General features: G+C 34.6%; 1 protein-coding gene across 2 annotated transcripts in view; it reads right to left on the reverse strand.

Annotated features, from left to right (window-relative positions):
- dip2bb (disco-interacting protein 2 homolog Bb) overlaps positions 1 to 15,435 on the reverse strand; it is a 74,727-nt gene extending 59,292 nt beyond the window's left edge. For both annotated transcript variants that reach the window (XM_056460210.1, XM_056460209.1), the window contains exon 1: positions 15,212 to 15,435. In XM_056460210.1, the coding sequence (XP_056316185.1) occupies positions 15,212 to 15,296 (85 nt within the window). In that variant the 5' untranslated portion in view covers positions 15,297 to 15,435. The remainder of the gene's footprint in view (positions 1 to 15,211) is intronic.
- Positions 15,436 to 17,636: the final 2,201 nt, after the last annotated feature.

The raw sequence follows: 17,636 nt of genomic DNA on the forward strand, positions 1-17,636 counted from the left end.
AAGTAATCCTGAAGATGACTATTGTGACATGACCGTCTCAGCAACCACTTAGAAACAAGCCAAAATCCACTCTGCAAACACACAGCAACAGTCAACAAACCACTCTCAACCTCCTCCTTACATCATAGCAGCATGCTTATATGGGGAAAGCATTTGCATTGTCTTCAGCTATTTTTACAGTTATGTTGTGACTCAAAAATTACACACTTCACCTTTCAGCAGCGCTCTAATAAAGGTCATAGTGTGCGGTGTGTGTAATAGGGCTAAAAAGGTTTTATGCCATGCTGTTACGTTTAGCTGTTCTTCGTGTGGCATATGGACTTCTTAATGCTTTTAGCTTTCTTCGTTATGAATGAGACCGGCCTGAGGACAACTCTGCTGTTACCATAGCAACTATGACTCTAAATACAACCCACCCAAATGCATACACATACCAAAACAACACGAAAGCCTACTCAGATGAGAAACTGTTTATCCATGTTTGGAGAGATCATTTTAATCACAATTAAAGCACAGGCACAGCTTTATTATTGCTGTCTAGGTGTAAGGGTAGAAACAGGTTAAATAAACACGTCGGCTCATCTGTGGTAAACAGATTTCAGTACTCATGGGCTTGAGTGACTTTAAAATCATATTGGACAGACTGGACATTCTGTCCAAAATCGATAACTCATTAAATTCTGAAGATAATAATTGATATGTAGGCTGCCAAAATTATTAGAAAATTCAAGGAGCAGTATGTAAGTTTGACACCCAGTGGTTGAACTAGGTATTACACTCCTGGTTCAAAACACACGCAAGCGCAGGTTGCCAGATTGACGACACCAACTGCAGTGTGCCCTTGTGTGTTTTGAACCAGTAGACTACTGAAAACTTAAAAAATGACCATTTATTAGCAAACACAGCAAACTACATCCATCATAACTTAGACAACTCACTAAAAACACCTTGCTAAGAACATCTACTTTACAATTACATTTAGTCATTTGGAATAGGTAATGTAAAAATTATAAACATCACAAAAACATTGTGCCCACCGGTCTCATTAGATGAGGTTAATATTAAATTAAACAAATTAATAAATGACCATAAAAAATGATATGGTTGTTAGACTGTTTTTTGTGTTGTCAATACGCTCGTGTTTATATAGGCCTTTTGTTATGTACGCAATGTACTGTATGTGCATTTATATCTGCCTCCGAGGAACTTGGGGGTCACAAGTCATTGGCATTATTATTTTGGGGGTTGCGAGCTGAAACATTTGAGAACCCCTGGTCTAATCCTAAGCAACCCAGGTAGCAAAGAACTCTGGCCCAGATTTGGAATAAAGCATGTAGGTCAAACAGAGGTTAGCACCGTCTTTAAGGTGGCACACAAGACTTGAGCCACATGTAAAAGGTAGTATTTGACCCAGATGTTAAAAAGGATATGGGCCACATAAGTTTGGCCAATCTTGACCCATATTTAAAACATATGGGTGAAACCGGAGCACACGGAGGAAACCCACGCCAACACAGGGAGACCATGCAAACTCCACACAGAAATGCCAACTGATTCAACCGGGGCTCAAACCAGCGACCTTGCTGTGAGGCGATCGTGCTACCCACTGCAACACAGTGACGCCCTATACAGGAATCAGAGAATGAAATTCAATACTCTTTTAAGTCCTTTTAGATCAGGGATGGGCAAACTCGGCCCTGGAGGGCCGGTGTCCTGCACAGTTTAGCTCCAACACTAATCAAACACACCTGAACATGCTAATCAGTGTCTTTAAGATCACAAGAATTCTATAAGCAGGAGGGTTTGATTAGAGTGGGAGCTAAACTGTGCAGGACACTGGCCCTCCAGAACCGAGTTTGCCCACCCCTGTTTTAGACACTTTCCACACATTTTAAGACCTCATCTGTGACATTTTAACGTACAGTATATTTGATAAATAATTATTGTAAACTAATACATTATTCATATACTGATTAAAAATGCTAATCCAACAGGTGGCGCCTATAAAAACAGCAGGAATAACAGTGTTTCCCTGGTTACTGCAGTAAACAAAGCTTTTCGGAAAACTACACAACATCCCAATATTCAAAGATTAAATTCAGGCAAACTTTTAGCATACTGATATGAAATGTTATACCTTGTAAAATAGCATTTAGGGCTTTTTAATACTTTTTAAGGACCTTACTTTCTCTATATGGATTTATCAACTTTTAATACTTTTTAAGACCCTGTGGACACCCTGTGAAAGCCTTGGTCCAGTCATGTACCATAATTCACAGAGGTGGGTAGTAACGAATTACATTTACTTGAGGGCAATGCAGTGGCGCAGTAAGTAGTGCTGTCGCCTTACAACAAGAAGGTCACTGGTTCGAGTCTCGGCTGGGTCAGTTGGCGATTCTGTGTGGTGTTTGCATGTTCTCCCTGCGTTCGCGTGGGTTTCTTTCGGGTGCTCCGGTTTCCCCCACAGTCCAAAGAAATGCGGTACAGGTGAATTGGGTGGGCTAAATTGTCTGTGGTGTATGGGTGTGGATAAGTGTGTATGGATGTTTCCCAGAGATGGGTTGCAGCTGGAAGGCCATCCGCTGCGCAGAACGTGTGCTGAACGGGTTGGCGGTTCATTCCGCTGTGGCGACCCTGGATTAGTAAAGGGACTAAACCAAAAAGAAAATGAATGAATGACATTTACTTGAGTAAAATTGTTGGGTAACGTGTACTTTTAAGTACATTTAAAGATGTGTACATTTACTCTTACTCAAGTAAATGATTAAAATTAAAGAAAAATCATTACTCTAACTTCACTACATTTGGTGGCGTTCCTCCGTTAACGTTACTGTCAGATGATAACAAACATGATTCATATGACTTGTTTGCAAATATCGTGAGGCACCGCATTGGAGAGATTGTGTCGCGAGTGGTTGCTATTCACCTTATTCTCCGCGTACGAGTGGGCGCAGCCATTTGAATCATTTTGGCTCGAAACTTCCGGTCTCATTCACTTCCATTCATTTTTAAACGTTAAAATCAGCTCGTTTTGCTGCTTGGTGTTGCAAACTGATATATTCTTATAATATTATTCTACTTTGTCTGTATTGTAATGCAAACACTTGTTTGTAGAGTAAGTAGTTTGACTGTTTTTGCCGTTTATTATTCCTAGTCATTTCTCCCATAGGCAACTGAATCGGAAGTTCTAAAACAATCGCAAAAACGTGCGCACTTCGGTATTGAAGAATATGGTCAATAGAGACACGTCTCCTGCTTTTGGTTACAGTGCATGCTTATGTTGGTATGATGGCTGAAGTTTAGGAAGACGTGCACGAGTTTTTACTGCGGTCACACTATGGCCATCTGCGGTTTCAAGAACGATGCTGTCTGTGCAGTGAGTCTATCAGACCAGGTCATTCACGGCCTTCTCTCTATGTTTTTACTTCAAGATTTCAACAAGAATACAGTTTCATAAAGCGATCCACGCTGTACATCAAGCTGACATCGCAACATATACAAGAATTCCAGCTCCAACCTGAAAAAACACGTAGTAGTGTCAAAATTATCCCAATTTGAAACTTATTAAAGGTAACTATGGGATAACTAAAGGACTCGCCATTTAATGGAATAGCTGATTAACCCAGCACATATTAATCATACACACTGTTAACCATTAAAAATATAACATTTAAACATTATTTTTAATATATACATTTGAAGTCAGAAATATTAGCCCCCCTTTTAATTTTTTTTTTTCTTTTTTTAAATATTTCCCAAATTATGTTTAATAGAGCAAGGAAATTTTCACAGTCTGTCTGATAATACTTTTTCTTCTGGAAAAAGTCTTATTTGTTTTATTTCAGTTAGAATAAAAGCAATTTTTTATTTTTTAAACACCATTTTAAGGTCAAAATTATTAGCCCCTTTAAGCTAATTTTTTTTTTCGATAGTCTACAGAACAAACCATCGTTATACAATAACTTGCCTAATTACCCTAACCTGCCTAGTTAACCAAATTATTGTAGTTAAGCCTTTAAATGTAACTTTAAGCTGTATAGAAGTGTCTTGGAATATATCTAGTCAAATATTATTTACTGTCATCATGGCAAAGATAAAATAAATCAGTTATTATAAATGAGTTATTAAAACTATTATATTTAGAAATGTGTTGAAAAATTGGGGGAAAAAATTAAACAAATAATAATTCTGACTTCAACTGTATATATATATATATATATATATATATATATATATATATATATATATATATATATATATATATATATATATATATATATATATATATATATATATATATTTAAAGTAACTTGTACCTATTTACTTGAGTAATTTTTTCATCAGATACTTTTTTACTCTTACTCAAATAACTTAAGATCGTTACTTTTACTTTTACTTGAGTAAAAATGAGTATGGATACTCTACCCACCTCTGATAATTCACTACGGCATGTGGCCCAAGCAAAAGCTGATTGTGTGGGCCAGAGCTGGGCCACAGAAATTTTGCTATGTGGATAAGCTAAAAGTGCTCCGGCCAGACCCGGAGATCTGCTAAGTAGATTCAGAAATGGTAAAACTCAAGTTTGACTCTAAGTCACTTGTAAAATAAACCATTTTTTTTAAAGTGTTGCTTTAAGCTCAAACAAGCAGTTTGGAAAAGCTCTGCTCACTGACTGAATTAAAATAAACATCATGTCTATAGTGCTGTGTGTAAAGCGTGCAACTCTTCTTTTTTAAGCCTGATGTCCATCACAGGCCAGTGAATAATTCAGCTACAGAGAAACTCATATCACAAGCGTTGCAAGAGATATTAACTATTAACATGTCCTGTGTGGTGTACACGTGAGAGCGAGCTAGCTGGAAAAACCAAAAGAGATTTATTTTTTTAAGACAGAGTGGATAAGCAACAGCATGGTGGGAAAGAGCAAAATAATGAGGAGACGGTGTGAGAGACGGCACAACATGTCAGAAAGCATGCTGTGAATCATGGGTAAATGAGTGTATTTGCTTCCCGATGCTCTGTGACCTAGATTAGAGTAATCTCTCTCTTTCTGCTTTGTCCCTAGGTCTCTTTATCCCACTCCATCAGTCTCTCTCTCTTTTTCTTTACAACTCAGAAAGCCTGCTTGTTCTCCTACAGTCACAGTGGGCGTTTAAGCTACTGAAGTTACCTGAACAGATGCACACAATCAGACATTATACAGTTGGTCCGAGCCTCTTTAATTTAAGTATATGCTGACCAGCTATGGAAGAGGATTTCCACACACACACACAGCTCATTTGATCAGCTTAAGTGCATAAAAGCGTCTGAGTATGTGCTGGGAATTCAAGCAGAGATCACGACTGCTCGGTCCTGATGCTTTCAATGGCACTCATTGTGTGTGAGTTTGTCACAACCTCTTCCTCATGAAGACACACAGTTGGCGATAAAGTTCATTCAAAATCACACATATGTTATAAATAATAAAGATGTGCTGATCATGGTGTCATTGTGATGCCATCTCCTGTCTTGCTATTGTAAACAAATAGTTTTTTGCTTTAACGGTCAAACAAACATATTCTTCATTTGTATAGTTTGTTGTGCTTTCATTTCATCTTTATATATATACACAGTGTATGTATGTGTGTGTAACTGTATAAAACTGTAGCAAAAAAATAAAATAAAAAAATATTCAGAGAAAAAAGTTTTTTTTTAAAGCATAAAAACGTGTATACAGTTGAAGTCAGAACTATTAGCCCCCCTGAATTATTGGCCCACCTATACATTTTTTTCAACACATTTCTAAACATAATAGTTTTAATAACCCTTTTCTAATAACTGATTTATTTTATCTTTGCCATGATGACAGTAGATATTATTCAAGACACTTCTATACAGCTTAAAGTGACATTTAAAGGCTTAACTAGGTTAATTAGGTGGACTAGGCAGGTTAGGGTAATTAGACAAGTTATTGTGTAACGATGGTTTGTTCTGTAGGATATTAAAAAATATAGCTTAAAGGGGCTAATACTTTTGACCTTAAAAGTGTTTTTACAAAAATTAAAAACTGCTTTTATTCTTGCCGAAATAAAACAAATAAGACTTTCTCCAGAAGAAAAAATATTATCAGACATACTGTGAAAATTTCCTTGCTCTGTTAAACATCATTTGGGAAATATTTAAAAAAGAAAAAAATAATTCATTTATATATATATATATATATATATATATATATATATATATATATATATATATATATATATATATATATATATATATATATATAATATATACACACACACACACACGATTATATGCTTACTTATATTACTTGACAAAAGTCTTGTCTCTTATTCAAGTTTTAGGAACAACAAATAATAACTTGAATTCTAGTTGATCATTTGGTATCAGAAGTGGCTTATATGAAAGGCAAAAGCCTCTAGATTATGCCTATTTTACCAAATTAAAATATGATCATGCCTTGATTTTTAATTATTTAATTAGAACTGATGGTCTGACTTTGCTCAGACTCCCAGATTTCATCAAGATTCTTTGGATTCATCTTCAATGACTCCATCTTACCCCAGACATGATCAATAATGTTCGTGTCTGGTGACTGGGCTGGCAAATGCTGGAGCACTTTGACCTTCTTTGCCTTCAGGAACTTTGATGTGGAGGCTGAAGTATGAGAAGGAGCGCTATCCTGCTGAAGAATTTGCCCTCTATTGTGGTTTGTAATCTAATGGGCAGCACAAATGTCTTGATAATTCAGGCTGTTGATGTTGCCATCCACTCTGCAGAACTCTCGCATACCCCCATACTGAATGTAACCCCAAACCATGATTTTTCCTTCACCAAACTTCACTGATTTCTATGAGACTATTGGGTCCATGCAGGCTCCTATAGGTCTTCTGCAGTATTTGTGATGATTGGGATGCAGTTCAACAGATGATTCAATCTGAAAAATCACCTTCTGCCACTTTTCTAAATGATCAACTAGATCAACTATTATTATTTGTTGCTCTTACAACTGGGATCGATGACAAGACTATTATCAGGTAGTGTACACAGTTCTAATTTATTATTAGTCCACTTTAAGCATTAGTCATTTTAATACTTCAAAGTTAAACTAAAATATATTTGTTCTTTTTATATGAAATTGTGCAAAATGTAATAAAATGTATTTTATTTGAAATTGTATTTGTTGTATTTTATTCATGTTCATTAAATTTTAAATACAATGATTTTTTTTAAACTATCCTAAAATCCACTCCATTAGCATGATAACATCCAACTCCATCATATTTTACTGTTATACATATAATTTGTAAATGTGCTAATATTGTCATAACACATTGTTCTGCAATTAAACAAATAAAACCTCCTCTCATCTGGCTAGAAATAATGATAATTCTAAAACCCATCATCATACCAATGGCCACAACAACACTTCTACTACAAACCCAAGCAAAAATCCTCACGAGCAAGGTTTTTGAGCAATGATCTGAAAACATCTATCACTAAAGAGAAAAGAGGTTTACAACTCCCACCGCTCCTTCAAAGAGTCTTTCACTGGGACACATTCAATCTACTGTCACCTATACGCTCTTTATTGCAAAGGACATCGGATATGGGTGTGATGCTAAACATATGCTCACACACATGGCAAACCTTTTTCTAAAGCAGACCTCGCTGTTTACTGAATAAGTCAGTTTTGACTGTATTCTAATGGCTGCTGCAGCTCCTGTCTAACAGCCAAAAAGTGAGGACTGTAGGTGGGGATGTGAAATGTGCCAGGACTGCATTGTGGGCTTTGAGAAGCAGATATGCAGTCTTAGGTAATACATAAACATATATATATATATATATATATATATATATATATATATATATATATATATATATATATATATATATATATATATATATACACTTGAAGTCAAAATTATTAGTCTTCCTGTGAATGTTTTTCTTTTACAAATATTTCCAAAATGATGTTTAACAAAGCAAGAATTTATCACAGTATTTACTATAATATTTTTTTCTTCTGGAGAGAGTTTGATTTGTTTTATTTCACAAAGAATAAAAGCAGTTTTTAATTTTTTTTTTTATTTTAAGTTCAATAATATTAGTCTCCTTAAGCATTTTTTTTCGATAGTCTACAGAGCAAACCATCATTATACAATGACTTTCCTAATTACCATAACCTGCCTAGTTAACCTAATTAACCTAGTTTAGCCTTTAAACAGCATTTAAGCTTAAAACTAGTATCTTGGAAAATATCTAGTAAAAGATTATTTACTGTCATCATGGCAAAGATAAAAGAAATCAGTTATTAGAAATGAGTTATTAAAACTATTATGTTCAGAAATGTGTTGAAAACAAATCTCTGTAAAAACAGGAATTGGGGGAAAGATATATACAGGGGGGCAAATAATTCAGGACTTGAACTGTATAAATTAGTATTGTCACAATGCTGCAATTTCTAATTTTAATACGATACCAAGAAAAATATTGATATTTGATACAATTTTTGATACACCCTGGTAGTGCAATTGTTTATTTAAAATCTTTTTTATTATTATGTATTTATTTTGTTTAATTAAATTTAATTAAAATTCAAAATGTAATAAAGTACCTTCAAAAAAACCAGACCACACAATCTTTTATGTTTATATAAGTAAAATTAAATATTATACCAGGCCTACGCCAACAGTCCTTAAGTCCAAAAAGCACTAAATAACTTACATAAAATGTGCAGAAAATAGTAAAATGAAAGAAGATGCCAGACAGAAAGAGACAGTTGTGTGTGTGTATCAATTAGAGATGCATAGATAATCAGTAAAAGTTGTAATCTTGATTTAAACACCCACATAATCCTAATTCTAAATGATTGTGAATCGCATACAGTATGTTTATTAAATATATTTATGATCAAAGTGGTACATCTTAAGTTGCATTTGACCCAGAGAGCGGTCATTGTTTAGTGTTGAACGGCTTCAGTCTTGGGTATTATGAACCAGTACTGTTATTTCTGCAATCGATTGTGATATTTTCCAAATACATCACTATTTTCTCTTGAATGGATGCTGAGCTTACTTTGGAAACAGCCACATCTAGAAAAATGATACCTGGAAATATATATGCAAAATACATATATAAAATACAAGTTCATTTTTGCATTTCACAAATAGAAAATGATATATATGCATCATGCATTTTGAAATATTGTAAAACTACATATATTTTTTAATCACTGGAATTACAATTATGTCTATATATGTTTAATAATATATATAATAACTAGTGGTGGGCCGCTGTTGGCGTTAGCGTGCTGCGTTAACGCGAGACTCTTTTTGTGCGATAAAAAATATTTATTTTTTTATTTAGAATTAATCTATTCTCAAAGATAGGTTGGGAGCTGGGTCTATTCTACGCAAGCTATGATGACTTTCAGCTTGATATTTTAGCGCGGATGTATACCTGACCAGTGAGCAATCTGACAAAAAAAGTGCCCCTCTGAATCAAATCAGCAGGATGCCCTTCTGGATCTTTCACTTACTTCCAAGACACTACTGACTACGCTTACATGGACATCTGTAATCTAGTTATTTGCCTTAATAGACAATAATATAATTAAGGTGTTTACGTGAAGTGCTTTCATGTAAGAGTTTCCTGTAATTTTGGGTGACTTTAATTGCAGTTCGGCAGTTTCACTTTCACTCATGAACATTTCATTCATGCCCCGTGACAAACTGGGGTATTAGACACAAATACAGAGTAAGGACTGGTGAGAGTGTTATGAAATATAATAACGCACGCAGAAAATAACGGACAGAAAAAAATTCCACATTTGGCGATGTGTGTGTGTGTGTGTGTGTGTGTGTGTGTGTGGGTGTGTGAGGTCCTTTACTGACAGCACCGTGTGTGGATCTTGTCAGAAAATATGGTGAAAAGTCCTACATGAGGGTAATAGTTTGATTGCAGTGTTTACTTCAATAATGCCACTAATATATGCATACTCCACATCTTAATTCCATTTCTGTTTAGTTCAGTTATGACTTTAGTCAGATTAAGGTAATAAAAAAAATCACTGTTTGGAGCTTATGTAGGCCTACAGTTCAACATTCATGTTTAACTGAATAAACAGTTAGTAAGCACAAGTACTTCTTATTGAAAATAATTTACTTTCATCACCAGTTATCATAGTAGAACAGTTTCTCAAGCAGATTGTGATGCATTTTGGAAACCGGAGATGAGCCCCTGGTCTGATGCGCCACCTGGCTTGAGATACCCATTCTCAAAGACTTACTTTTAGTCATTATTTGGGTAGCACACATATTCTGAATGCCTTCGACTGAATTCAAATGAGCCATTTTAATCTATATTAATCTAGAATAATTCCAAGATTACAGTAAGATTAACCCTAGACTAATTATCTATGCCCACCTATAATAATAACGCACACATACAGTATGGGTGACGCAGTGGCACAGTAGGTAGTGCTGTCGCCTCACAGCAAGAAGGTCGCTGGTTCGAGCCTCAGCTAGATCAGTTGGTGTTTCTGTGTGGAGTTTGCATGTTCTCCCTGCGTAGCGTGGGTTTCCTCTGGGTGCTCCAGTTTCCACCACAGTCCAAACACATGTGGTACAGGTGAATCGGGAAGGCTAAATTGTCCGTAGTGTATGAGTGTGTGTGTGTATGGATGTTTTCCAAAGATGGGTTGCGGCTGGAAGGGCATAAAACCTATGCTGGATAAGTTGGTGGATCATTCCGCTGTGGAGACCCCGGATTAAATAATTGACTAAGCCAAAAAGAAAATGAATGAATGAATATATATATATATATATATATATATATATATATATATATATATATATATATATATATATATATATATATATATTTATTTATTTATTTATTTATTTATTTGAGCTCGAGTTAGGAGGGGGAATGTTTATTTATTTATTTTTTAATAGAGTGGTGGTTTGTCAAGCACACTTCATAAATGCATAAATGCATAAAGAGATGGGAAAGGAAAAAAACGATGATTCATCTTGTAATAAAACATATGAAGGCTTCATAAAAGCAATTACAGTTAAATAAAAATAATAATATATTATAAAAATAATTATTGCAGCAAATGTTGTTAGAGCTTCTAGCGAATGACTTTTGTTGTTGTTGTTTTGTTAAATTGTCTATTTAGAATCATGGGGAGAACTGTAATGCTTCTATTAAACACACAGACACACACATTCTCAATTTATCCAGTATTGTGCAGCTTGGTCTATACAGTACTGATGCAAGATGAACTGAAATCAAAAACCCACCAACAATACTAAGTGAAGCCAAAAGCAAAGTAGCCCATCATTCAAAATCTGCCTCCGGGAGTCTCTTGATTTGCAGTGTGGGAGACATACTGAGAATGAATGCAGGCTGCACTGATTTTAGATCAGCTGTTAAGACATTCTCTGATGCACATCAATCAGAATCTGTTCTTATATTAGAGTAATGCTGTTTAAGATATTGTTTCACTTTTGTGAATTTTCCACACACCACTGATAAAAGGCTTATATAACAAGTAAGGATGACTAAACACACATGCAAACAAACAGAGCCCCTTCTGCAATGAATCATAATGACAATTGCAGCACAGTAAATGTAAACGACCACCCATATCTGTGTTTTAATTCTTCTGTGCATTAGTGATGAACAGAGCTCTAGACGTATGTGGTGCATGTTGAATATTTAAATTGCTGAATAAAAAGTTATATTTTCACTAAATCAGTTTTAAATGTGTTTATATATTTTGCTATATGGGCATGACATTGCTATTTACTTAAATGCCACAAAAAATAAGGTGACAGCAGGCCACTTTTTAGTTTTTACCAAGCTCCATTGTTTGAGTGAGCAATTTAGATGTCCTATGGCAAGCTGTTTTTACATGTACTCTTTAGGACTGGTGTGTTTTGAATTACTAATACTTTCATTTATACAAGCAGTAGTGACAAATAAGTTATTAGAATTTGGAATTAATTAAATCATTTAGTTACGGGATCTTTCAAGAAATATATCAATTCATTGATTTTTATTTTATTTATCAATAACAGCCAAATTAATTAGAAATCAATGCTTGCATAATCAGAAATAATTCTGTATGTATGTTATTCATTTGGAGATGACGCATCGTCACATTAGAATTATAAGGTTCTATCTGACATGTTTGTCAAAATTCAGTTATTGACATATTCTTATTAAATGACAACTTATTTACATTATGGGATGTTTTTGTATAAGTTTACATTTTAAGACTGTTTATTTAAACAACAAAAAAACTTTTATCTACAAAGTCGAACTCTAGCTTGACTCTATAAGGTTCTTGCTGTGAGCCAATCAGCATTTCAAATGCACGCACAAGGACCAATCAGGATCAGCTTTCTTTGTCATTCCGCCGTACTACTCTGTTGACAGCGGGAAAGACCAGAGAGAAACACAAAATCAGAGTCAACTAAATAATGCCGCACCACATAAAATTGAGAAGAAAACTGAAAGTGAAAAGATGTGTGTAAATGTGATGATTTAGAAGTGTTTTTTGACATTAGGATGAAATGTTACATTTTACATTGTTGAAAAAGAAAGTGTTATTTAAAAAATTGTATATATTAAATGTCAAATGTATTTATTTGTGTGTATATATAGTCAGTGAAACATTACTCATTGTTTATTAAACTTTGTTAAACAACTCATTTGCTCATTGTCTGTTTTCTTTTAAAGTCTTAAAATTTGGTATTAAATTTGATATTAAGCCTTGAAGGGCAAATAATTAATTTAATTCATGGGGCATATAATTCAATAATTAATATAAAGCATATAATTTAATAAAGATGATATTAATTACATAAAATGAACATCTGCACTGGACAAAATATGTTTAAATATTTGAACAGGAAAAAATATTCATGCTAAAACATGAAATAAATGTTATAGAACGCTAAAATTTTACTTTCTCAAATTGTTACAACTTTTTTAAATTAAATTAATAAGCAGACTGATTGTATTTCTTAAAAACTAATGATTCAATTATATTGTTTTTACCCCAATTCGCAAATGTAAGAGAACTTTGATCATTTACATTTAGAGTACATTTAGGGTCTCTGTCATGTTAATGTATGAAAGAGAACTGTTACACACATGTTGTTTGCTATATGGAATGCAAAAACATTGAAGCTCAATATCTAAAAATCATTTAGAAATCAGATAGAACCTTATAATTCCAAGGCGATGACATGACATCATATTATAAGATATTTGTGTCCTCAGGCATGGAATTATGCATTTCTATGAATTACACTGCACCTAAAGCAATTTGCAGTTATAAAGTGGTAGAGCAGTCACATGGTACAAGTCATAACTTTCAAAAAAGTTCAATTAAAAAGCTGGAATTCCTGATTGGAGTTATTTATCAACTGGATTTCTTTTACCAGTCAAAATCCTGTTTTTAACAGTAATTCTAACATGGTGTGAAGGCTAATTTAATGTCTAATTTTACACACTGATGTGTAATTTACGTTTACATTAGGGATGCTCCGATCGATCAGCCGAAGATCGTTTTCAGCCGATAATCACATTTAATGACTTGATCGGTACTCGCTGATCTGGCTGATCTCATAAACCAGTCGCCAGTGTATGTGTCAATTTGAGATGAGCAAAATATTTGAATGACTTGCATCTATTTAGGCCTTTTTACATAAAAGAATTGAAAGTTCTGTGTTTTTGACAATAATGCAAGTTCACTTATTGCAATAAACAGTAGTTTATAGAACTATTTCCTTTTAGTGAAGAAGTAATGAATTTATAGGTGTGCATTTTAACTTCTTATGCATTAAGCATGCGCTCAAACTTTTTTTTGATTTAGACAAGTTGTTTCCAAATTGCATTGTTAGGCATTTTTCTTACCATTTTTTTGTTTGTGCTATTTATTTGTGTTCTGTAAAGCTGTGACATGTTCACACCTAAATGGTTATGAGACGTGTTTAAGGCATTATATGCAGAATCCTTAATTTATTCTCTTAGGTAAGCAGAGATCTCCACTTAAGTACTATACTTAGAGGGAAAATGTGCTTTATGCATTATAAAGCTTGAAGATTGAGAATCGGTACTCTGTATCGGACGATCATCATGACAAGGAATCGGTACTCTGTATCAGTTGTAAAAATCCTGATTGACGCATCCCTAGTTTATGTTTATGTTGTAATTTACAAAATATAATGTATGTCTTAATTAACTAAGACTGTTATAAAATAAACTAAACCATAAATCTTGGTAGAATTCAAGATAACGTGAAAAGAAACAAGTAATAGCATCTTATGCATACTGGTAAAAGAAAAAGATACAGGTTCGTATTCACTTATAAGTAGTTGAAAAAAAACAAGTACTAGTAAAGGACCAAAACAATTCAACCACTCTGAATGTTAAATTGGCTTGCCATACATGACCTCTCACTGAATCTACATGGGTGTTGATTGTTTATGGAGAAAAAAAAGGTATGTATGTCTATTAATAGCATTGTCAATGTGTGAAGCACTTCGTTCATTAATAAAGCATTGATCCTTTGGATGAATTTTTGTATACCCATTATTGATTTCCCATAAACTATAACATCAGCAATATGGATTATAGAAAGAGAGAGAGGGGGAATATTATTAAAGCTTTTGTTTACCAATTGTAATATTTGTTCATTAGGCTAACATAGCAATAAATACCAAACACAAAACTACCATTAAACACTGCTAGTTGGTCAAGTCATGAAGAGAGGACACATTTGCAGAATCACCGTGGCCTGTAAATAAGCACATAAATACGTCCAGCGCGTTTCACAGACACTGTGTTTTTGGTTTACACAATGTAACAGCAGATAACCTACGCTTTTAAGGCGATGTCAGAACAATTAAAGAGAAACACCAAGCGAAATAGAGGTTTAAAATGCGAAGAAACGCGACGTCAAAGCAGTGAGGTGCTGAAAAAGAGGTCAGTATGTTTCCGCGAGCGGCGGCGACATTGAAGCATCATCACCATCACGGAACCTGTATGTGTGCTTCTCTCTCTCTCTCTCTCTGTGTGTGTGTGATGCTCGTACCGAGGACGAACGACTGAGCCTAACAAATCAACACATATCCATCCAAACGCACACATTGAGACAAGGGAGAAGCGTAGCCGTTGTTTAAAGGCTTACCCTCCGACAGCTCCAGGTCCAGTTCAGCGAGCTGCTCCCGGACCTCTTGCGGGAGAGCGGACACATCCACACCGCGCTCCGCCATTATGGCCCGAAACCGCGATGAAAGAAAGGCGCAGAGCGGTTTCCCGACAACAAAAACACCCGTCTCCTCCTCACAGTGTATAACGACTGGTGTTAGACAGCAGACCGAGCTCCATCACCTCCGCCATGCCGAGAGAGAAATCCCGACCGATGGGAGAGTCACATGACCAGCGCTCGGGATGAGGAGTCTGAGCTCTGCAGCCGCGGCGGGTTTGCTCCCTCTGCTGTGGCAAGAGAGAATCTTTATCTCGTGTAATACCATGAAATCAAACCTTCCACACTTATAGGGAATAGCTTTGTATAGGATATTATTAATTTGCCCTAAATTATTCACTCTCATTTGTATTTCTAGGTTGAATTTCTTCACGTGAAGCACAAAATGAGATGTTTTGAAGAAGCTTCATGCAGCTCTTTTCCACAACGCTAGCTTTACAGCAAGGTTGTCAAAAAAAAGTAAAAAGGAGAGCTTTTAAACAGGGTAGGGGTGAATAAATGACCAAATTATTTGTATTTTGGTTAAACTATTGAATGTAGGGTACCTTACTACTTTGTTGCTTTGGTTAAACAGATTCAACTTAAACGCACAGTTAAAAAAATAGTTAATAAATAACCCTTTACCTCATTTACCTCAGATGCTTTTGGTGTTACAGACAACGTAAGGACTTAAAGATATATACAAAAGATTTAAAAACCCCACAGTAACACACAACACTAAAATAGTGCTATAAACAATTTAACAACATAAGCATAATGCACATATACATAAACAAACACAAAAAATAAGCTAATTCAAATGTTTAAGACACTGAATTTAAAATGAAAACTAAAATGAAATGTTACAATTTATTCTAAGAAAACAGTGTACCAAACTATTACAGTTAACCCGCTCAGCTTTTAATATACAGTACACAGAAATGCATTTAGTTCTAGGTACTTACCATGTCCTTTACCTTGAACATTTTCATACAATTTCTGGAAAATCAATGCATGTCCTCTAATTTAATTGTTAAATTTAGACTAGAAATAATGAGAGGGCTGTACACCTGTTAGCCAGCACTCACTTTTGGGGATTTACACCTTACTACATTTAAATAGTAACAGTTCTTGACTCCAGTAAGCTACAAACATAAATTAGGTATCATTGGAAAGAAGACACTTTGGGGTTTGTGGTAAAAGCGGAAGTGCTCAAAAATATGAAAAGTTATACAATATTTTTCAGTATACAAACACAGGAAAACATTAAGCCAAGTGTTTCACGAGTTAATATTTCAAATTTGATAAAGATAGCATGCAAAATGAGATTTCTGAAAAAGTTTTTTGAGACTATATTAGTGATATTCTTTCCCTCACCACCAGAGGCATTTTCTCAAAAATGACCATTCCAAACTAAAACAGTCACAGTTGCTGAATAATTTGGTGTGCACTCACAGTTCATGTATCTTTGGAAAAAAGACACTTTGAGCTTAATTATCCATCATCTAGAGTTTATAATGCTCAAAATGCTAAAAGTTATTGATGCTTAATGTGTAATGGCTGCACAAAATGTTTATTTGCACATATTGCCTGTGTGAGTAGATTTTGGGCACTACCATTTAAAGGTTTTATAAAGATTTGTATACATTTCATATCATATATATATATATCATATATTACTGCACTCGAATAAAGAGCATGATGTTTATGAACATCATCCAAGCTACACACAACTCCCACTACACCCTTCTATATACACAGAGGAATACAATACATTCAAAACAAGATGATGCACATGGCACAAAAACCAGCATCTTATTAAACGCACGAGAGTCTAGAGTTCCATCAATGTTTAATTATAACATATCTTAAGGACCGATTCAGTTAGTCAATATCATACAGTAAGCAATGTTTGTACGCTGACACTCATTTCATATTTACAGCTCTAGTTTAAGGGCTTCACTGACACGTTACACCATTTGGGATCAGTGAGTTATACACACTGTGGAAAGCAGTACGTTCTACATCCAAACATGATAAATCCATATGCAAGGAAGGTCAATGACAGGAACCGATATGGAAGGTTGGGTCATTCAAATAATACCTAAAGCATATACGGCATCAAATCAAAACAGATGAGTGGGAAACAAATGATGCATTCATCAAACAATCCTATTGAGCCCATTAGGCCACATAAAAAAATTGGTAAACTATGATTTTTAAAAAGGTGCAAATATGAAATTAAAAGTGAAATATGAGATTTATTTTAACCTAATATGCATGACTTCGCATCTCATAACTTTTGGCATAATAATGATTCACCAAAGAATGATATTTTTTTCTGTAAGTAATAGAATTGAGCTTCCAC

Source organism: Danio aesculapii, chromosome 6, assembly GCF_903798145.1.
Source record: "Danio aesculapii chromosome 6, fDanAes4.1, whole genome shotgun sequence".
NCBI lineage: Eukaryota > Metazoa > Chordata > Actinopteri > Cypriniformes > Danionidae > Danio > Danio aesculapii.